This window comes from Curcuma longa, chromosome 4 (genome assembly GCF_044706935.1).
Source record: "Curcuma longa cultivar G26 ecotype Majalengka, Jawa Barat chromosome 4, ITB_CL_G26_1.1, whole genome shotgun sequence".
NCBI classification, from domain to species: Eukaryota; Viridiplantae; Streptophyta; class Magnoliopsida; order Zingiberales; family Zingiberaceae; genus Curcuma; species Curcuma longa.
The window spans coordinates 7,199,229-7,222,680 of record NC_133864.1 but is presented as its reverse complement, the minus strand read 5'-3'; the positions used below and the strand labels follow the sequence as shown (position 1 = coordinate 7,222,680).

General features: G+C 37.1%; 2 protein-coding genes across 2 annotated transcripts; one reads left to right on the top strand and one right to left on the bottom strand.

Annotated features, from left to right (window-relative positions):
* Positions 1–1,719: 1,719 nt before the first annotated feature.
* On the top strand, positions 1,720–7,126 carry LOC141826814 (plasma membrane ATPase 4-like). The gene is made up of 16 exons (XM_074714117.1): positions 1,720–1,776; positions 2,530–2,649; positions 2,741–2,977; positions 3,100–3,861; positions 3,945–4,067; positions 4,157–4,261; positions 4,346–4,490; positions 4,567–4,731; positions 4,813–5,051; positions 5,146–5,178; positions 5,275–5,356; positions 5,465–5,625; positions 5,866–6,039; positions 6,271–6,453; positions 6,576–6,757; positions 6,848–7,126. The coding sequence occupies exons 1-16, from the start codon at positions 1,720–1,722 to the stop codon at positions 6,942–6,944; spliced, it is 2,865 nt and encodes a 954-aa protein (XP_074570218.1). The 3' UTR covers positions 6,945–7,126.
* Positions 7,127–7,650: 524 nt separating this feature from the next.
* Positions 7,651–22,869, bottom strand: LOC141828691 (villin-5). Its single transcript, XM_074716150.1, has 23 exons — positions 22,695–22,869; positions 21,363–21,466; positions 20,458–20,557; positions 17,743–17,811; positions 17,403–17,645; positions 17,148–17,325; positions 16,934–17,066; positions 16,653–16,815; positions 15,816–15,963; positions 15,594–15,694; positions 15,334–15,489; positions 11,491–11,559; positions 11,323–11,391; positions 11,078–11,215; positions 10,819–10,947; positions 10,152–10,299; positions 10,003–10,013; positions 9,772–9,912; positions 9,495–9,620; positions 9,250–9,315; positions 8,577–8,895; positions 8,286–8,485; positions 7,651–8,214 (listed from the first exon to the last, which is right to left on the bottom strand). The coding sequence occupies exons 1-23, from the start codon at positions 22,719–22,721 to the stop codon at positions 8,101–8,103; spliced, it is 2,952 nt and encodes a 983-aa protein (XP_074572251.1). The 5' UTR covers positions 22,722–22,869; the 3' UTR covers positions 7,651–8,100.
* Between the last annotated feature and the right edge of the window lie 583 nt (positions 22,870–23,452).

Here is a 23,452-nt window from a genome sequence, read left to right as displayed (position 1 = left end):
TTTTGGAACTAATTAAATAAATTAATTAACTAAAAGCGTGATCTTCGCACAAACCAAGTAGACTTTGTAATTTGTCTTATACTTGCAAATAATTTTTCCTTAATGATTAACTTATAAAACCTCTTTTAAATATATTCACAATCAATCAATCAATACACATAGTTAACATCCTTGCTAATTTCAAATTATTTATATATTATTTATACAGCGGAAACCTACTGCCATGTGACCCCAGATTTAGAATAATATTGAGATATTAGTCAAAATCAAGAGGATTGAAGAAATCTTGAAGGATAGTAAATTGTCAATCTTAGCCTTGGGTCTGCGGGGCTCAACCTTGATCTCAAGAGTCGGATCCTGATCTCGGCCTCTACTTGGTTTCGGATTTTGACCTTAGTCTCAAGCCTCGAGTCCTGATCTCATATGCCAATCTCATCCTCTGCTCGTCCTCATGTGCCGATCTTATTTTAACGTTAGGTCCTGACTTCAGCTTTTGCTTGACCTTATACGTCGATCTCATCTTAGTCTCGGGTCCCGACTTTGACCTTGACTCGATCTTATGAGTCGACTTCATCTTAGCTTTGGGTCTCTTTTCATCCGCTTCTAGATTGAGCCCATAAAATCGGTTCAATTGTGAAATCATAAAACCCTAAGGTTAAGTTTCTCTCAGAAAATAAAAAAAATATCCCGAAAGATATGAACAATTAAAATGCATATATCGGAATATACCATAAACGATAACACGTATTTTTGAAATAAATTTTAAACAGATACTAATATTTCGAAGATTAGATACATTGATCACTTTATAAAGGTTACTTATATCCATGGACACAAGTATAAATACTTTTTATGTCCTTAATCTTTTTTTTCTCATACAAAATTATTTATCAAAATCTATCTTATTCTAATTCTCTCTTAGAGTATTTTTAGATTTATTTATTATTTTTCAAAATTATCTCTCAGAAATTTACACGTCAATCCGTTAGGATGACTAAAATATTTAACCGTTATTTTTTTAATAGTACGGATGATAATACATATATCTTTGATCAACTTGTCATTTTCTTTCTTTTTTTTTTAATTAATTATTTTTATCTTCTCCAATATCAAGGAAATAATTCTCAGCAAAGTTGCACATGGAAAAAGAAGTCGGAGAAATGGAGGAGATGTGATTTGTCCGGATGACAATTCTTATGCGTAAAATCATATAAATTAATATCATAATCTCCGTATCCACGAACAAGTAGATACGGCCGTACTCATAAAATCACATAATCTAAACAAAGATTTTTTTTAAAAAACATTATTCTTTGCTATTTATATGGTTGTCATTTGGATTATTCATTGTACTATTTAGATTTTTTTAGCCGTTCATTTCCACGATTGTTTTTTTTTCTTCTAAATAATAAATTAATTATTAACCTCGTAACAAGAAAGAAGGGGCTGGATTTTGAGAACTTCGGCCGGTTCGGGTAGAAATGCGGGTACGTGGTCCCACAGGTAGTCCACTTGAGGAAGGCGGCCGGCTTCTTGCTATAAATAGAGGCGGTTCGCGAAGTGATGCTGCCTCCTGTCTCTCTGTCTCCTTCCTCCGCTGATGCTTCTACCTTGATCACTGGAAGAGTGATTGGGAGTTTCGATTTTGATTTCTAGGGTTTTGTTTTGGTAATTGTGATACCTAATTCGTCGATCGTCGGCGCCTCCTCGGCGGCAGAAATGGCCGGCGAGAAAGAGATCAGCTTGGAGCAGATCAAGAACGAGACCGTCGACCTTGTGAGTGTTTATTATTTTCTTTTTTGTTGCTTTAGTGTTCGTATTGTTTTTCACATTGATCGATTTCTTTTGGGATCAAGAGCCCAAGTGAGATTTTTGAAATTGAAAATGGATGATTTCGGCCTTCTAGATCATGCAATGTTTTCTAGGTTATGGAAACACCGAACACGAAAGCGTTTTTTCCGGCTTCGAGCTTTAAAGGTCTAGCCGACGAGGAAAAAGAGGGAGAGGAAAGCAATGCCAAATCTGATGCTGCATTCTTTTATTATATTTCCGACATTTCCTCTCTCATTTTCAGCTTGATTTTGTCGTCTTCTCACGTGCTCCTTCTGCCAAAGAGTAAAGAACTACAAAGAACACTCTTTTAACTTGTCGTGATTTCGGGTACTTCCGTAAGTACTGATCCGTGACAACGTGCTAACTTTCGATCCTTCCTCTCGTCTCCTCGGTTAGCTCGCTCTGATTGAAAAAGTAGGTATGGAAATTGTCGTGTAGTTGCGAGATTATTCGATGTCTGTGGTTGTCGAGGCTCATTGGACGCATGCAAGGCTTCCACTTGTCTGCGCAACGAAGTCATTACAGCTTTTACTCAGATCGTTTCTCATTTTTAAGATTTAAACTTTTCACCGAGGCACTTGTTGATTTCACTGGAATCTGCCAAAGTTGTCTAGAAAAGTTGCAGTTTTTTTTGCCAGTGTGATTTCGACTTTGCGAGTCTTTTTGTTTCATTTGCTGGCTATTTTGTTCTTCTAGGAACGGATTCCCATAGAGGAGGTGTTCGAGCAGCTGAAATGCACCAAAGAAGGTCTAACTACGGACGAAGGAGCCAATCGGCTCCAAATCTTCGGTCCAAACAAGCTCGAAGAGAAAAAGGCAATTTATAAAATACTTTTGATGCGTGTTTATTCCTGTTCATCATCTATCAGTATTTAGACTGATCAGTGTGTGGATTGTGTGATTGCAGGAAAGTAAGATTCTCAAGTTCTTGGGCTTCATGTGGAACCCCCTTTCATGGGTCATGGAGATGGCCGCCATCATGGCCATCGTCTTGGCCAACGGAGACCACAAGGCACCGGATTGGCAAGACTTCATCGGCATCATCGTACTCCTCGTCATCAACTCCACTATCAGCTTTATCGAAGAAAATAATGCCGGTAACGCCGCCGCCGCACTAATGGCCGGCCTCGCCCCGAAGACAAAGGCACGTGCTTGTTGTGTTCGTTCTCCTAGATCAATCGTTTTGTTTCAAAGTTTAAAATTCTAAAACTAGATTATATCTGAATGAAATTATGTTAATAAGAGGTAGTCTGATGGCTCAATTAGGTTCTTAGAGATGGCTGCTGGAGTGAACAGGACGCGGCAATTCTTGTTCCAGGCGACATAATTAGTATCAAACTTGGGGATATAATCCCAGCTGATGCACGTCTGCTCGAAGGGGATCCGCTGAAGATTGATCAGTCCGCGTTAACTGGAGAATCTCTCCCGGTTACCAAGAATCCCGGAGACGGAGTGTTCTCTGGCTCAACTTGCAAGCAGGGTGAAATAGAGGCCATTGTCATTGCCACTGGAGTTCATACCTTCTTCGGAAAGGCAGCACATCTCGTAGACAGCACGAACCAAGTTGGACACTTCCAGAAGGTGCTGACTGCCATTGGTAACTTCTGTATCTGCTCCATTGCGGTCGGCATGGTCATTGAGATCATCGTCATGTATCCAATCCAGCACAGAAGATATAGGGACGGTATTGATAATCTATTGGTCCTCTTGATTGGAGGTATCCCGATTGCCATGCCAACCGTCCTGTCTGTGACTATGGCTATTGGATCGCACAGACTATCTGAACAAGGTGCTATCACAAAGAGAATGACCGCGATAGAGGAGATGGCTGGCATGGACGTCCTCTGCAGTGATAAAACAGGGACATTAACTCTCAACAAATTGAGCGTCGACAAAAATCTTATTGAGGTTTTCACAAAAGGGGTGGATAAGGAGCACGTGGTCCTATTGGCAGCAAGAGCATCAAGAACAGAAAATCAGGATGCTATTGATGCTGCCATGGTAGGGATGCTTGCAGACCCAAAGGAGGTAAGTTCTATATAACTATTGCTGATGAAGGATGATCATACTGAATACAAGTCAAGTCAGACGATTTCATTGCTCATGGACAGGCAAGAGCAAGTATTAGGGAAGTGCATTTTCTTCCCTTCAATCCCGTGGACAAAAGAACTGCTCTCACCTATATTGATGGCAATGACAATTGGCATCGTGTAAGTAAAGGTGCACCTGAGCAGGTAATTTTTTCCCCCTCATCTGGTTTTTTCTCCCGTAGCATATAATTCATGCATTGCTATCACTCACGGGATTCAACTTCTGAGAGCAGATTTTGAACCTTTGCAACTGCAAAGAAGATGTCAGGACTAAGGTTCATTCAGTAATTGATAAATATGCTGAACGCGGGCTGCGATCACTAGCTGTGGCTAGACAGGTCTGCTGTTTGTGTCCATGGAAGTTATAAGTATTCATGTTTGAATTCTGGTTTCTTTCAAAGTTGATAATCTTTCGCCTCCAGGAAGTTCCAGAGAAGTCCAAAGAGAGTGCAGGGGCACCATGGCAATTTGTAGGGTTGTTACCTCTTTTTGATCCTCCAAGACATGACAGTGCCGAAACTATCCGCAGAGCCCTCAACCTCGGCGTTAATGTCAAAATGATCACAGGTAAGTGAACTCTCCTTCCTTTACCCTGGTTGTTATTTTGTTAACCATCATCTTCTACTAAGTTTCTTTGGTTCAGGTGATCAGCTTGCTATTGCGAAGGAGACAGGGCGGAGACTTGGGATGGGCACAAATATGTATCCTTCTTCTTCTTTGCTTGGCCAAGACAAGGATGCATCAATTGCTGCACTCCCTGTGGATGAATTGATAGAGAAGGCTGATGGATTTGCAGGAGTTTTCCCAGGTAGCCTTGGTGGTCATTATACAAATTGTCGTGCTATTTGATCTTCTATTGATGTCTTATTTATGGGTTTTCCTGGACCAGAACACAAGTATGAGATTGTGAAGAAGTTGCAAGCGAGGAAGCACATATGTGGGATGACCGGTGATGGAGTGAATGACGCCCCTGCTTTGAAGAAGGCTGACATTGGTATTGCTGTTGCCGATGCAACAGATGCTGCCAGAAGTGCTTCTGATATTGTTCTTACTGAACCTGGTCTTAGTGTCATCATTAGTGCTGTGCTTACTAGCAGAGCTATTTTCCAGAGGATGAAGAATTATACCGTGCGTATTTTCTCATTTCCTTGCCGCTATTCCTTCAATTACAAAGGCTTCTCTATTGCTGTCATTGAGTTTCTTTTTTCTTGTTTTACCACAGATTTATGCTGTCTCGATCACTATACGGATTGTTGTAAGTTCCCACACGAGCTCAATCCTTGACAGGATTTTGAGTTTCCAAGTCTAGCGTGATCATTTCTGTGATTCTCATTTGCCTCTACTTTTACAGCTTGGTTTTATGCTTATTGCACTCATATGGAAATTTGATTTCTCGCCATTCATGGTTTTAATTATTGCCATCCTAAACGATGGTAAGTGCAGATTAAAGCAGACAATACCATCTTGTTAGTTCTGCTTGTTATTTTGATCCCTTAGATTCGGATCACATGGTTGTTTCATACTGTGTTCGGCAATTGAAGGTACAATCATGACTATTTCGAAAGATCGAGTGAAGCCATCTCCATTGCCTGACAGTTGGAAGTTAAAAGAAATATTTGCTACAGGAATTGTTCTCGGCACTTATTTGGCGCTGATGACAGTCCTATTCTTTTGGGCCATGAAAAGCACCAACTTTTTCAAAGTGAGTGTAGCTATTCTCTTTCCTTGCACAAGGAAAATGTCTAGGGAAATCAGCTTGATTATGAACCTATTTTGCTCCGGGTATTGCTATTAAGAATTAAGATTCATTGTTTTTTTTGTCACTGTTCTTTCTTATCAAATCCTTTCAGTGAATCATACTTACTCTTCACACACAATTCTAATACAAATGGATTCCACTGTGCTGCACGAGAACAGTAATGTTAACTATGATTTTTTACAGAATGCATTCGGAGTTAGATCACTGAGGGACAACAATGATGAAATGATGGCTGCTCTATACCTCCAAGTCAGTATTGTTAGTCAAGCTCTTATATTTGTTACACGGTCGCGCAGCTGGTGCTTTGTCGAGCGCCCAGGACTCCTCCTAGTCAGTGCCTTTATCATTGCACAGCTTGTAAGTTCCTCCTCTCCACTGTTTTTCCTCTGTAAGTTTCATGCTCATCACCTTCCAACTTACTGTCACAGTTTAGTAAACAATCTAAGTGCATATATATTTACCTGAATACATGATGGCATTTTTCTTGGAATGTTTGTTCTAGTAAGTGAATCTTTTAGTCAGATTAGTATTTGAAGAAGAATGCACTTCTTGTAAACTGTAAGGCTTCATCATTGAGTCTTCTCTCAGGTTGCAACCCTCATAGCTGTCTATGCCGACTGGGGTTTTGCTAAAATCAAAGGTATAGGTTGGGGATGGGCTGGTGTCATCTGGCTTTTCAGCATTCTTACCTTCTTCCCTCTGGATTGGTTCAAATTTGCCATCCGCTACATTCTAAGTGGAAAAGCTTGGGATAACCTTCTCAACAATAAGGTATGGAGGAATGCTTGTGCCTTTATAGAAAATCTGTTTAAAGATTTCTACTCTTTTCGTATAGACTTTTGTGTTTGTATTAAACTCAAGCGCCAATTTCTACTCAATTTATGATGTTTCAGATTGCTTTCTCTACTAAGAAAGATTATGGCAAGGAAGAAAGGGAAGCTCAATGGGCTTTGGCACAGAGGACGCTGCATGGACTCCAACCTCCAGAATCCACTAACATTTTCCACGATAACAATGGCTACAGAGAACTATCAGAAATTGCTGAACAAGCCAAACGTCGAGCTGAGATCGCAAGGTATTATGTAATCCAGAGATATTTAATGAACATTTAACTTCTCATAAACTTTGGGAATTCTGAAAATCTTTTACATTCAACACCCTGCAGGCTTCGTGAACTGCACACTTTGAAGGGACATGTTGAATCAGTGGTGAAGCTCAAAGGTCTTGACATTGACACAATCCAACAACACTACACTGTATAATTAATTGCCAGTACGGGAGGGCGAAGTAAAATTATATTTGAACAATGATGCATACTCGAGAGTTTTATTGCTTCTGTTCTTTACCAAGTCTAATTTTATTTTTTATTTTGGATATCATGTTAGTAGTACTCAGTAGAATATTCTCTCTCATGAGAGGTGGAAGAAGTATAATAAGAATTACTTGTCGGTTTAAGCTACTACTGAATTTTCTAGTGGTAATTGATCATTTGCATCTCGGCCTTCTAAAACATTGTTTCAGTGAAGAAAATACAGCAAAATAAAAAACTTATGAGCCTTTTTCACACATAAAAAAAACTATATATTTGTAGACAAGAGTAGTGAATTGATTGAGGGAGAAGGAACTCGGGATCCTATGGAGGTGTTTATGCTGGTTTCCTTCTTCACGCGACATGGTAAATAAAATTAAGAAGTAGTGAGACACTTATTTGTACACTTTGCTAGAAACTATCAACAGAACATTAATCAACTAGTTTATTTTTGGCTATCCATTTTTTGAAAAAACAAAAATACACTCCCATACATTGTAAAACATCCAAAGGAGCAAGAAAGGAAATAAAATTTAAATTCTAAATGAAATAAATATCTTAAAGAGTAACTTCAGATATGCATAAATTGCACACTGGTCTCGACGTGCACACTGCAGTAAACAACCGTAGACTCCATTCATAACTCTATGCAACAGCAGTGACAAGCAAGGAGCAGGAGCAAGCTCGTCTCCAACCATAAATATGTTTACGCTTACTGTATACACAACTCAAGCCTCAATTACAACTTCAAGCACTCCTAAATTTATTGGGACACATCCCATTTTTAGTCACTTGAAAAAAAATGGCCAAAATAAAATAAAAAAAAGCAAGCCCGCAAACCAAGCTTTGTCGACAAAAAGAATACCACAGCCAAACTGGAACAGAAAGAATGGGTCAAAACCTGTGTTGACGAATAAACAACATTTGGGGACTCGAAGCAGCTAAAAAAGACACTGACACTGTCCCTTTCTTTACTATGAAGCCTTTCTTTTCCCCGACTAACTAAAATTCGGAAGGAACAATCACAACTTCAAATATAAGATAGTAGTAGAATGTGCACACCGCATTTCGATCCATCGGCACAAGCTGATTAGGAGTGAGCTGGGGTGTTAGAACAACTGAAGAGCTATTTTAAGTCTGTTTTGTTTCCACTTGGGTAATTTGAAGAAGGCCTCCCTTGACATGCCAAATTTCTCTTTGAACTCGACCGAGGATAAATAAGTCTGCGAGTTGGAAGACAGATTTAGACCTTCAAAAAGATGATGGTTTAGAACTAGTCAGTAAGATGATATACCTCTCGCTTGGTCACATCAATCTCAGTAACAGGATCTGTAGATGTAGTTTTAAGTCGTTCATAGGGGAATATTGGGAGCCCCTCTTCATCTTCTGCTTCACCCTCCTTTGCATCTTCTTGTATTGTGAGCACTTCAATTCTATCGCTCATTCCAGTGATACTCTCCTTGGGATCCACTTCAGCTTTGTTCTCTGGACTCACTTCAGTAAAGGAGATTCAGAGGATAGAGATTTTAGGAGCAGAATAAAAACCTTCAACATGTTCTCTTCACTTGAGAAAATAGTTGCATACCTTTTAATGATTTTGGTATCTTGACTTCCTTTGGGAGTTCAAATGAAGAAGAAAGGTTGGCAACAGCAGCTGATTTTGGAACTGCTGTTGTCGAATCAGGTGAACCAGATTTTGGGAAAAGTTTTCTAACCACCGGAGGAGGAGTTGACAGATTCCTTGCGTTGGTGTTCTCAAAGTTAGCTGCTATTGCATTAAATGCAGGGGATCTTCCCCTAACTCTAACGCGCTCAGGACTGAAGGACATGCTTCTTGAGCGCTGAGATTTTTCAGGCACACTAGAACGCCCACTATGTGCCGCTGTCACTCGCCTCTTGGGCTTCTGATGAGAAGATAAATATCCAATTGGAAAGATCTTAGCGAATTGCCGATAGTATAATTGGAGAGAAAATATTGAATCATGCAAAACTGGCAAAGAATCATAGACAAGAAAAGGCTTATAGCTTTAAAATCCTATGCTCTATGTGGCCACATAAGGCAAACTAGTTTCCATTCTTGATCACCCAAAAAAACTTATATGGTTATTTACAAAATGCAGGAAAAGGAATACAAAACTTGGTCTGCATTATTAGAAAGTACCCTTTGTGTCCTTCCTAGGTTGAGTAAACAAGAGATTGGCACCTTCAATTTCCTATCTACGAGTCACACAATAAACCAAGAGAATCTGAGAACTCACATCTGACGTTGGAGTTATTCCATCCTTCACAATTGCTAGCTTCCTCTGGAACGAATTACCATGCACCTGAAACCAGAAGAAGCTTAATTAGTTCTGTTGTATCACAAACTGAGCTATAATCAAACATTTGTCTACTAAAGTAGGCCACAGAAGCCCCTAGCCATTGCAGGAGAGTAGGTTCAACCCTTTGATAAAATGATATTAATCGACAATACAAAACAAATTTAAACTTTTAGAATCCTTACTGCTGTTTTTGATGAGTCCCAAGAAAAAAAGCGAGTGAAAAATTGAGGCTCACTCCCTTCCATTATCAGGTACAGCGGTGTTTCTGGAGAAATATTTTGCAGAAGATAGTCTTGTTCAATGAATTTCTGCAGGAAATATCCAAAATCATAGACACATCAAATAATAAGTAATAAGAGAAACATAGTCCTCTAAAATGGATATAACTTCATGAATTCGAAGAGAAAGATAAAAGTGGAAACAAAATAATTGAAAGATATGCTCTCTCTTTCTCCATACCTCTCCTATGTTTAAAGCTTGCATTCTGGTTTTTGAGTCAACCTGCTGCCCTACCCAAACAAAAATATCTGAACGACAGTCGAGAATAAATATATCTTCTGTCAGCAAATCATCCTGGGTGAAGTTGAAAATCTCTGTCACCTGCAAAGAGAACACAACCACATTTAAGAGACTCATTTAATGATAAGGTAAACAAGTCAAGCTCATATAATGAAGAGCTGCTCTGCATACCTTCAAGGTGCCTTCATGTACGCCACAGAAGTAGGAGAATATTCAGTTTGATGTAGAGAAATATTTAAAAGAAAAAAAGAATAAATATGAGCGATATTGATAGAGCATAAATGGAGACATTTAGTAGTACGATGTCACTGATGGTCTACCTTTTGAGAATGTACATGAGAACAAGTGAGGGTCATTTTCTTGTTCTTTTGACAGTTTCTGACTAGGGTATTCAGATTTTCCTCCCAGCAAACTCCAGAACTGTTCAGATTCTGTTCCCTCTTTTTGTGATTTTGTCTGCATGTTTGGCTGCAAAATTTGACACACAATATAAGTAGATGTATGAGAAATTAGAATACAATTGTTCCTTATGTTATTAAAAATATGGATATCATTAGTAATATATATTTGTCTAGAGTTTTATAGAGTTCGATGGGAAAAAAACAGAGTCAGTGTGACTAACTCCCAATAGCTAGGATTAATATGGTTTGTTGTTGTAATAGCTGAACACGTGTCCACTCATGTCCAGTTAAACAATATAATGAAGCTCATAACTCACTCTTGCAAAAGGTTTGAAGCAGTCATAGTTAATAGTTGTTGTACAAGAAAACAAAGATATTGAAAATGTGTTTTTGTACAATTTCAAAAGCATAGATCTTTTAGCAATTAGCGTAGTTTACAGCTCCTCTAAATCCAAAAATGTCTATGCAATAAGGATAACCATAAAAAGAGGAAAGTGTACTGATCCATCCAACAATATACAAAATAAGTGAGTATACAAAGGTCAACATGACTAACATAATTCTTTCTAACCATAGTTTGACGAACCTTAATCAGATCAAGCAACCTCTCAGCTAGCTCTTGGTCCACAGAGGTGCTTAGGCTTCCAGACCATGTGAAAACAGTTTCCCCACTATGCAGTATATAACAGTACGATGAATTCAAAGATGATGCTACCTGAAAGAAGATAGAAAAAGATGAAAAGGTCATGAAGGTCCATCATTTATAAAGCAATTATTTGAAAAGAGTGAATCACAGATAACATTTTTAAGAATGCAGTAAACCAAACATTCTTTACACAACATACAGGTTCAACTTGAATTGCTTGCATATTTTCTGGCCCAGATCCTTGAACTCGGAAAAGTGCAATGCCATCCTTTGAATAAGTCTCATCAGGAATCTCATTTTCTGCCACAAAATTCTTGTACCCAGAACTAAGACCACCCTGTGAAATTATGCAGTACACAAGCCAAACAAAATTAACAAAACAATGTATTAAACATATTTCATGTGGAGTTGATTCGATGAGCAACAATTTCTGCAGAAGCAAACCTTGAATGATATGAAGCTTTGGAAAATACAGAAGAATAATAGAGGTTCCTTTCCTTCATTAAACCGAGCCTGAAAGTAAGTGGGAATGAATGGTTAGTCCTGTTTTATTAATGTAACAAATTCTGGTTATAGCATAATTTGAGGTCACGATGAGAACATTATAATTACCTGAACAGCCTGTAACTTTAAAGATTCCAGCATCTTTGCAGCAAGTGATACTGCTGCAGCTCTCTCCTCCTGCACATGCAGAAGCTTCAGATTAACAAGGATATTAATGCTTTCTTCTGCAAGTCAGTTGCTTCTCTAATGAGCATGAAGAAAATTAAAATGGCTATCAACGGACAATTGTTAATGGGCTACAAAAATTCAATTTCAGTACAAGCAATGTCGCTAATAACTACGTCACAAAGTAGTAACACACCCTGACTTCAATATACAATGTTTCAGGAACAGTCTCAAACTTAGATTATTTATCTAATTAATTAGATGAATTTTCTCAGTATTGAAGTAAGACATGTAAAAAATAATAGAAAATTTTAAAAATATTGTGCATTAGTAACTTGATGAAATTCCAATAAAAGAGGGAAACCAACCTGCAGTGATGCACACAAAATCACAAGGAAATGACAAAATGATTCCAAGAATATTAACCCTTAGATGTGAGAGAACCTTCAAATGCCTATTGCATTATATGAAACTCAACTGTAAGAATGATTAATTCAAGCCTATAATTATCTCATTCATTCAATATATATCAACTTACAAAAACAGTCTTAGTGTCTCTGGAAAAAAAAAGGAATTAGACAAATAGACAGAGGACAACACCCAGGCTAAGAAACAAATAAGAGAAGTGGAAAAAGAAATCTAAATAGGAGAATATGAACTAGTCAGCATTCACAATCTAAATAATTCACAACACACTCTCCTTGAAATGAAAAATGAACAATCCGCAAGAAAATTGTATGCTAACTCTACTCAAACCAACACTAATGCTCTTTCTACAAACATCACCAATCGCCACACTCATTTCAGTTATAACTAAAACTATTATTCTAAAGATTGAATCCTTATTGCCTATCACATTTTAGTTACTCCCTTAACCCCTAATATAGAATTTTTGTATTCAACCCTTTTCACCTATTTTGTTTGACATGGTATCTTGTATTCAACCCTTTGCACCTTTTTTCGAGTCTATAAAAGGGGTTAGAAGCCTATGTATTAAGACGTCTTCAGTTTAAAAATATTTCCCTCTCAGTGAGTTGAGTTTGAGGGGGTTTTTTGGAAGCATGATTAGTTTGAGTTGTGTCACCTCTTCTCTTCTCGCTTAAGTACAATACCTCCTCTTCTCCTCAACAATTTTTGTGCTCAACACCTTCACTAACATTTGTGACCTAGTAACTGCTAGCGTCTCCATGACTTGGTTGCTGCCAATGCCTCTGCCCACACACCATAATCATCCATACGAGCAACACTTTTGAGAATCTCCCCCTTGCACCACATGAATCTCTTCCTGCCCCTTGTGCTTCCTCATATGTAACATTGACCATGGTACCTTCCTCCCTTTCTTCCTCTCACACCATAACACTCAAATCGTCTATTCTAGCTTGCAGGTTTGTTCTCCAAATGGAAGCCCATGAGATTACCATTTTTTTCTTACATTTTAACTCTCTTCTGAAATCACAACTCCACCTGCAAGATGATTGAACCTACAGTATTGAGGATTTTCTCTGTCATCAGATGCTTGTACAGTTGATCCCTCCTTGACCTTATGCAGAATGAGTTTAGACGTGACTACATTTTTCTTAGGCACTCATCAGCTACTTTCCCAGCATCTGCTCTCCATAAATTGATCATCTCTGCTACTTGATCTTGGCTCTCATGATCATCATAGTTAATCAACAGGTTTGGCTGAGAGATCCCTTTATCTCCTATAATTCCTCCATGTTGTTCCAGCTACAAGAAGCCCTAGTCTGACTTATTACATCCTCTATTGATTTGTCTTGGGATTTCTCTGTTGTTGTACCTCATTTACTCCTTAAATTTGTTTCCCCTACCATGCAACAATTGAGCACCTTATCCCTTGAATAATGTCACCTTGTTCCACCTCTGTCAGCCGCTCCACCATTGTCATTGTTTGTGTGAGCCACCACTATCTAGATATGCATCTCATCATGGAGCGTCTCTACTCTGTTACTGCACATGCTCCCTGTTCCAGCACATGTTGTGAATAATCCCAACTAACAATCCAAGGACCAGGTCCAATCAGCACAAATCCAGTCAAACTTAGAGTGATCCCTTCCTCTCCAACAAGGAACAGCAATGTAGCCTCCACTGACCATCTTCAAATCGTGTTGTGAGGGGATCTTTCTTCCTTCTTTCAGGGCATCCTCTATACATCATGTTCTATCTCCAACGAAAATGTACTCAGAGAAAATGTTGCATTCTCAGTTTGCTACTTCTAGCAAAAGATAACGTTGTACAAAACACCTTCAGTGAAGACCTGATCAGAGAAAACATCTTATTCTCATTTTGTTATATCCCAGTAAAGACGAATTGTGTTATCCATCTTTTACCAGAAACCATTGTGTGTTTTTTCTTTCTCTCAAGCTATTGTATTTTCCTTTCCTTCAGCCTATTGTGTTTTGTGTATATGTCAGTTTAGGGAGAATCCTAATCGAGAAATTTGTTTTGAGATAACTCTTTATCCCCTCTCTTTGTCAATGTGTTGGTCTAAAGTTGAAGGAAATATCATTTGTGTGCACTGTCCAAAGTTTTGTGTTTCACCTACATGTAAGTATTAGGTTTGGGAGTTTATCATTCTCAGCTCTGATCTATATTTTGCTTATAAGACTTTTACAAGCTAAATGAAAATAATATCTATACCCTAGCTTAAAACTTACCAACCTTGTTAATCTTTCACAATTTAGGATTGCTATGCAAAATTGAACATTGGTATACCGTATAGAATGTCATTGAGGAGTATAATGCCCTACAAGTAGCATGTATTTTGGAATAATATAGAAAATGAGGAAATGTTGATGCGTCATAAACAAGAAGGTACATGTAAAAGAATGCAGCTCTTTAATTCTTTGAAAAGGGTGAAGTATGAGCCAAAAAGTAAGATTCTATCCCAGATATTCTCTTATCAAAAATGAAATAAGGAAGAATATAACTAAAGCAACAAAGAACAGAAGTTAATTATAACTATTGTAAATATTTTTACGTTCCTAATGAAGGTTGTCATCATTGAGATGCTACCTAGAAATGCAAGAGGTCCATAGGTTCAGATCACAAGATCAAAATTTAATTAAAATATTTTACAATTACATTAATTTAACAAAATATAATATTGATACAAACATTTAAAACACTATCATTTCAATATCATGAAGTATAAATAAAATTATATAGCATATTGAAAATAAAAAGTGTTCATTTAAATATCAAGTAGCAACGTGACTGATAGCCATAAGGATGACAATAATAATAATTACAAGAATTCTTGCACTTAGAAGATGAAAAAAAATCTTATATAATTTCAAAATTTTCTCAATGGCATGAACATAAAATATTTTTTTCATTAATATTAACCTTTAAAATGTCTAATTGAAAGCATTTTTAAATATATTTATAATCGACGAAACTGAGATTCTATGTAGGAATGTTAAAGACACAAAGGATTGATCATAACTTATAATATCCTAGCCCAATTCATTGTTTAACCCAACTTGGATTGTAAGGTCCAGATAGCAATGTTGATTACTATGCTCCTAATAAGCAACATAAATATTGTAAGAAACTGTTGGAAAGCAAACAGGATTGATATCTAGTGCAGTGAATTGGCACTACATATAGAACCGCTAACCTTTTACACTGTTAAGATCTTCTGTTATTAATAGTTTAGCTACAAGTCTAGAACAACAAAGTCTCCAGAATAACAACCTACGTTAATCACCAAGGTTTTCAAGATACTTCAGTAAAAATGTACAATAACGATGTCAAAAAACTAACCTCTATGCTTTTCTTCCCAAACCAATTGCCAATGAGATATTCCTCTTTATCATCCCCGGGAAATGCATACTGGAAAATATAGCAATCTCCACTAAAAAACTTTGATTGATCAGATTGAGAAAGAAGGGTCTTTTCTTTGCCATCAACACGCCAAACCTGTGCATTTATTCAATATGTCACTGTTTGTCTTTTAAATGCAAATCAGCAATTGGGATTGTCCTCTTTCAATAAATCTCACAAAGAAATGAATGAAAAAACACCTGTAAATTTCCAGTACAGTCAATGTATGGTTGAGGTTCTTCTTTTACAGGAGCAGCTTTTGTGAGACCCTTAACATTCAGTCCTTGGCGTTTAAGAAGTGCTACAAAAGGACACATAAACCATATTACAGCTTGCATAAAAAAAAAGAAATTAATCTATAAGGCATCAACAAAAACAACAGCATTGCAGGATCTTTGAAAGGATGGGCATCATATACTAACCTGCAACTTTGCCTCTGCCATCCTCAGTTACAGTAACTTCACTTGTCTGAGTCCATTTATCAAACTTTGAGCGAAATACTACAGTCTCAAAACCCTCAATGACCCGAATAAAATGAGCATGTGATCTGATAGACTCACGCAATAAATCCTGTATGTCATATGCATTAACAAATATAAACACAATATAATAAAAATGAGTCTAAAGGCCTCTTACTTTAATGCAGCATTGCTGTGCATAAAAATTATTATATAAAGATAAATAAAGGCAAAAGGATAAGTTAATGCTATTATAAGCAGCTGATACTGAATTGCACATGATTGCATCATTGTGCATGGTCATGAGGACTCACAACCACATGGATCGTTCAAGGGCTCATCAACAACACCTGACCCAAGGATATGAATTATGGACATCTAGATGACACAGGGATTAAAGAGCTTAAACAATCTCCACAGTTGGAGCTCAGGAACTACCACCTCAACCTCAAGTGACGCAAAAGGGCATTCCCCTCAACATGCAATAAGGAACTGCACACACTTTGCATTGTGTAATATAGACCAACAACCCTTCGACCCATTGGCTTCTCACCATGCCATTGCCATCTTCTCTAGTAGAGGATGCATACAGCAGTAGTTGACATACCCACAATGAACTCTCCTCCATTCACTTTCAAAACAAATACATATTCTTGAACAGAGGTCATTGTCACTGCAAATGGCTCATCTAAGGCCTAAATTTGTCAATAGCAAGCATGCAGGATTTGATAGAGAAAGAATATCTGAGTGGTTCACATTTTAAAATGAAAATAATAAATAATCAGGAGCCAATCAACTTACTTCTGCCAAAGAAGATGCAGTTTTCCTCTCATCAAGAGATGTATTTCTTCCCATCCATACATAAATTTCAGTTCCGCAATCTAATAAATAGCATTTATTTGTGTCCAACAAGTCCCTTGTCAATGATTCAGCTTCGACAGACACAGGTTGTCCTTTCTCAACTCTGAAAAGGCAAATGGTTTCTATTAAATCTCCAGCATAATAAAGTCAGCTCAGAATTCATATCATAGTTTACAACATAAAACTCCACACCAAATATGGAATTCCTGACAATATATTACCTTAGCAATTTTTGGGAAAAAGTCTCAACTTTATTCTCGTCCTCATTTGCTGCTTTTCTTGGAAGAGGAGCAAAGCCACCAAAAAATCCCCAAAACTCTCCGGCTTCAGCATCAGCCATCAACTTACCATCCTCTGCCCATCATGGACCAACCATATCTTAAAACTTCCCTGGTGTCAGTACAAGACCTCAGAACTTTAGAATAGATAGCTTACCAACAGCTGCCATTTCACACTTCCCCTCATGGTAAGTATCCTTGAGATATTGTACAACTTCAAGAGCTTTGGCTCTCTCTTGAATAGAGGAATTAGATCCATTAAATTGGAAAATTTTGGACTTCGTATCCAGTATGAATATGTCATCATGATTCAGAGATGACCGAGCAAATGGTACCTGATCAGAACAGCTTAAACACTCAAGCACATATAGTTGAATTATGATACAAGATTTTTGTTAGGTGAAAGAGTTACCTCCTTGACATGGACAACATGTTTTCCTCTGCAAACAAATAAACGAATAACATGCTCTCTCTCATTGATCTCAGCATGCTTAAAACCAGATAAGATGCCACCTTGTTGTGGTATTATACATGGCTTGAAATAAGACAGGAACTTCTCGCTCTCATGGCCTTGTATTTCACGATATTGAACAGCACGTCCCCCCAAGGCTGCATCTAGCTCTACAGTTTTAATTGCAGCAGTTCCAGCTTCATCCTATAGAGATTGACATTCCACAGCAGTCTTAAGATGATTGTTCATTTCTTTCATAAAATTGATGATCTTAAGTATCAAGCTTTTGCACATAATAGACCTGAGTGGTATCTTTTCCAAGCCAGTAGTGGATATCATGACGAAGAGCACCACTTTTTAAGGCAGTTGTCTGAGAAGAAGAACAATTATTCGACACAGTAAATATTTGAAAAACCAAAATGTTAAGTGCATTCAAGAGATAGGTATAGAGAAAAATTTACTTCTTCAGTATCGCTTAGTTAACTCAATCCCAGTATATATAGAAGGAAAAAAAGGATAAGAAACATTACCTTAGAGAAAACTTTACTTCAGTACCACTTAGTTAACTCAATGTCCCAGTTACTAATTGCTACTTGGAACGGGGTGTTTTTATTATTGCAGTAGAAGTGTTGCCTTAGGGAAAATACACAAAGGAAATCATAAATGGCATAAAAAGACATAGAAGCCTTCAAGAGTATGTTAGTCTGCCACAAGAGTTTTAAAGTGTTTCATGGTGACACATAAGTTTCAGTGTATCAATTGATTTACCACATTGCTTATACTTGTATGTTCTCATGCAATTGCATATAAACTGAGTATGATTAGACAAAATAAAGATGACAAATGTAGCTTATATGTAGTTTACAATATATTACTTTAATTTATAACTGAGTATAGATTAGTCAAGATGAAGATGACCATTGTAGCTTACATGTAGTTTACTGCAGTAACATAGAATCAGCTAAATTAGAAGGGAAGGGTTGCCATGACTAAAAGACTAAATTAGAAGGGAAGAGCTCACGTGACTAAAAAGGTATGGCAAGTGTAAAGGAGTGGCTCCCTTGTGACTTAGAAAAGAAAACAAGTGTTTGCATAAGCGCTGCATGTTAAAACCCAGCTGGTAATATAGTCTCACATAGGATTCAATTAATTCAATAGATGGATAAGACCATATAACCAACCACAAATGACAGGCACTAACACAACTTGATGACAATGATAATTACATGTTAAAAACTTAAATATTATTCACATTATGTTAATCAGTAAATCATGGGTTTTGTCTCAAATGGACCTCTTATATGATTAAGCTTTTAATGATTATTTAAATTATAATTTTTATAAATAAAAAATTAAAATAACTATTTAATAATAGCTACATATGCATCCGCATGTATGACTGAACTACTGTGCACTCATGCACCCAACTATAAGTGCAAAAGGTTTAAGTTAGAATCATATCATGTTTCCTGAGTGTTTGTCGAGTGTGCAGGTGTAAAAACAATTGCACTTGCTAGTTTGAGTCCAAGCAGATTAAGGTTGACCAAATACTTGGTAAATGAAAAAATATCTTGGTTGATAGAGAAGACCAAGAGAACGTTAACAAATGCAAAAGTTCAATGGATGTTGATAGATCGAAAAGTTCAATAAATGTTTGATAGATGCTCGAATGAGGTAGGTGCCAATGAGAAAGACAGGAGGCAAGGCCTCTTAGCAGATAAGGAAAACCCAAAGGCAAATAAGGAAGACTCGAAGGCAAAAGCTCTTGAAAAATGAGGAAGACATGAAGGTGAAGGCCTCTTGCCATGAGGAAGATATGGAAGTGAGACCTCTTCGTAGATGAGGAACACCTAGAGGCTCTAGGCAAGACCCCTTGACAGATGAGAAAGCTTTGAGGTGAGACCTCTTGGCATAAACGGAAAACCCAAAGGGAAGGCCTCTTGGCAAAGCAAGACTTGGAATAAATGTCTCTTGGCGCATGAACATGAAGTGAGTCATAAGAATCTTAAAAGATTATGAATGATTTGCAATCTTGATTTTGGGGTGGACTTTTACATAAGCATGATCTCAACCAAGAAATAAGTGTTTCTAGGTCTTAGTCAATGAATGAAGTATTAATGAGCAGATTCAATCAATTGGAACAGTCGAATTGATAGTTAACTCGAGAAGTTCCTACTCACAAACAGGATAATTTATCGTTTTGTTTCAACTTGAATTGACTATGCTGAATTTTAGTCAAGTGGAGTGATTTGAGTCAATTAGGCAATTGACTATTGGAAACATCATATTCTACAATGAACCAAATTGAAAATCTATATAAAATAAGGGCCCAAGCTATATGTTTATGATTCATCATCAACATCAATTGCAAGCCAAATTAGAAGCATCTATGATATCTAGAACTTGAGGAGAAAACAATGCATGCCAAAACAGAGAAATTATGCAAAACAAAGACTATTTAATCAATTAGAAAGATCAGACAAGGTATAACAGTGCACTACATGTTCTGACACAATATAAACATTACATTGGACAATCATAATCTCAAAATGTTAAGTTTATTTTACTAGCATCCATATTAGAACAAAAATGACTATCTGGGTAAAGGTGAATCTATAGATCAACAATAAGTTGGTGCATGATGAACATAAGGTTACCCAAGAAGTTCAAGTAACAAAATATCATGTTCATTTTGAAGAATTATCTGTATGTATGCAATAATAAATAAATTTTAACATTCCATCAGAAGGAATATAGATAAAAAATATGAAATATGAAATTACAATTCCAATTCAATATGGCATGGCATATTCTGCTCTCTCCTCCCAACTGTAACTTGAAATATTTGCATGATTCATAATAAGCTGCTTGTCAAAATCACCTTGAAGTAACTATCTTGAGGGGAAAAAACAGCAGGTATATAGTTGGTGACAGTCTATGTTCATTCTCGTGAAGAAATATTGGACAAGAATAAAAAAGATTAAAGTTGGATTTGTCGAAAATCTTAGCAAAATACCTTCAAAACTATGTATGAATCTCCAGTGAAGAACTTTCCATGTGAAGAACTTGGTACAGTGACTGGGCAAAAGTTCTCAATACGCCATATCTCAAGTCCACTATATATTATTAAGCAAAACAAAACCAGTAGGCACAATGTGCAGAGGGGATATAACGATTAAATGACACATGCACTCCATTAAAATTAATACTTAAGTAGCATAGTTGTAATTTGTGATCATGTTGACGAAATTCATGCAACAAGAGAGCTTAACATCATCACTCACAATTAGGCATTCCTAGACAGGATCCAATTGATATGAACTCTCTGTTTTTTTACTCCCTCAATTGTTTTAGTTCATACTAATCTGTATGCAATGTCTCAGATCTGCTCTCTGCATTGTTGTGATTATTCTAACAGGAAATTCTTTTAGTCAACAATTAAATACTTAACTTAAACACTGTTTACTCAAACATCATGCTAACTAGTGGAAACAATCCCAATAACACCACTAGCTGTTTCATTTTTTAGTCATGTCTACAAAGATTAGAATGCAAGACGAAGTATCAACTCAAATTTTTATAGATCATACAAGCAATGGAAACAAATTTTGAAGTTAAGATTTCACGGCATGCAGCTCAGGAAAGGCATGCAGATCAAATGATTGACATATTTTAGTTTGATCTATAACTAATGGTAGAATAAATTTATTAAATTGGGATAAGTTTAGACTATTTGTAAATTTTATTTACATTTTTCCAAATATTCCTTCCATAGAATAATCATGAACATAGACATTTCAAGAAGAACAATGATATTTGTTCTATTAAAAATAAATAAATTCTTTATATTTCATACTGCACAACTATACTTTGGAAGGTAAACTTACGACAATGCAAAAATAAACTTGAGCAAAAGGATACGCTTTTTGCCCAGCTCCATGAAAAGCTGAATCAACATTTTTCATGGAGACTGCCATATGTGGAGAACTGCTTGGTTTTGGCTTCAAGCCACCAGCAAGAGGATTCTGCATAAAGGCATTCATATATTTTAGACAAACAATCCATTGCAACCAAGACAGGATGATGATCAATAAGTAACAACTAAGTGCATCATTTTATATTTATAAAAGTTGAAATTTTAGTGGATAATTATCTCAAGTGAATTTCACAGTAAGGTACTTTTTCCGAATGCTATACTTTAGTAGAACATGCAGTTAAACAAAAGACAAACAGCATTAGAAGTTTAAATTCTGCAGATAAGTTACACAAGATGAATAAATTAATAGTTAACACTGAGATAATATCATTCCACGCTCATTAACAAGATTTTTAATGGCTTCCAGAATTATTTGTCCCAAAACAACCTATGAAAATCAACCAGACCTTTTAATGCAACTATACATGACAAACACAATTCAGACAGGTAAATGACGACTTCATTAAGAGAAAGAAGTTCTTAATGACAAGTATTTTTACATGGTTGAAATTTTAAAATCTTGTGCCATAAGTCCATCGATGGAGAATTTTATGTGTACAGTGCATATGCCATCATAGAAAACCAAAAATGAAGAGGGATGTGAATATGACATTAACAAGTCAGTCAGCATACCAGTGGGCAAATTAATTTGCCATTTACAGGGAAACATGATGAGTACTAGTTTTCAGCGTGAAATTGGAAATTATCATAAACAACTAAAGTCAACCCCTCAAGAGCATTTAGAGAAGATCAGAGAATTCATTGGAAAAGATGCAGATTTGTTGTACCCTTTGCGTTCATACTACTTTCACACACCAAAGAATGACAATTATCGATCATTACCTTGGTTATCTCACAAAGAACAAAAAAGAGTCAGAGATAACATACACTAAACTTTCAGATTGCACTAGCGCCCAAACCTCCAGAGATACATAGAATCAAACGCATATACGTGTTCAATTGATCGATTGAATAGATCAACATATTAAAAAAGTTATCAAAGGATAATTAAACTGGAACTGAAAAAAAATCAACAGAATTCAAGAGCTTCCATTTTGAAAATACAACAGAAAGTGCGCGAATAATTTCGGATGCTTGCTGTGTCAATCAGAGACTAGCCTCCGGGTAAAGGCATATGTACAAAAACAAATTCAGAATCGACCTAATCAGACCAAGCAATAAATTTCCAGTGCCAAAAATCCAAAAAAGGGCCCAGGAAGATCATCCGAACTTGTAGCAAGAAAACAGGAAAAATCAATAAGAATCTGCTTCTCTACCTTAGCCCGAGCCTCAGTTCTTGACATCCTAACCCACCAAAACAATCACGGAGATAAACTCAGAAATCAGATCAGTTCCTGAGATGGGGGAGGAACTCGGAAACAATGTCAACAACTAACAATCCCGTCGCTTTTTTTTTCAGAATTAAGAATAGAATGCGACAGCAACACCTATCGCGACCCGTAAACAAAGGGGTAAACAGTGGAAAATATATATATATATACATATCACAACTTCACTCGTTCAAAGCAAGCGGCACGACGACAGCTACACATGTCCGATACAATTAAGAAACGGCAGTAATAAGAAGGAGGCGTGGGGAAAAATCAAAGAAAAACCGCACCTTACTCGTTCAAAGCGAGCGGCGCGACCGACACTGGGGTCGGAGAGGTCGGCACGAAGTGAACCCTAGCAAGCAGCTCTACCGACCTCGAGGACGAATGGGAGCGAAGGAACCGTCGCCGCCCAAACGAACCCGAAGACTAAAAAACTGATTTTTCCGAAATAGTGAGGAGAGGCGAGCGAATTATGAATGGCGCAGGCGTGCCGAAGCTAACTAAGCTTTACTAGATTTTGTAAAAATCTTGGGCACGCTAACAAAAAGAACGAAACATTCGCAGCGATTGCCAATAACAAACCAGGTAGGATTTTGGGTAAATCCTCGTTACGGAATAAAAGTATGGCGCCTTTTCTTTTTTACAGCCATTATGGTCGCCGAGGAGGAGGACAAAAGCAGCCGTCGATTCCGACGTGGCTT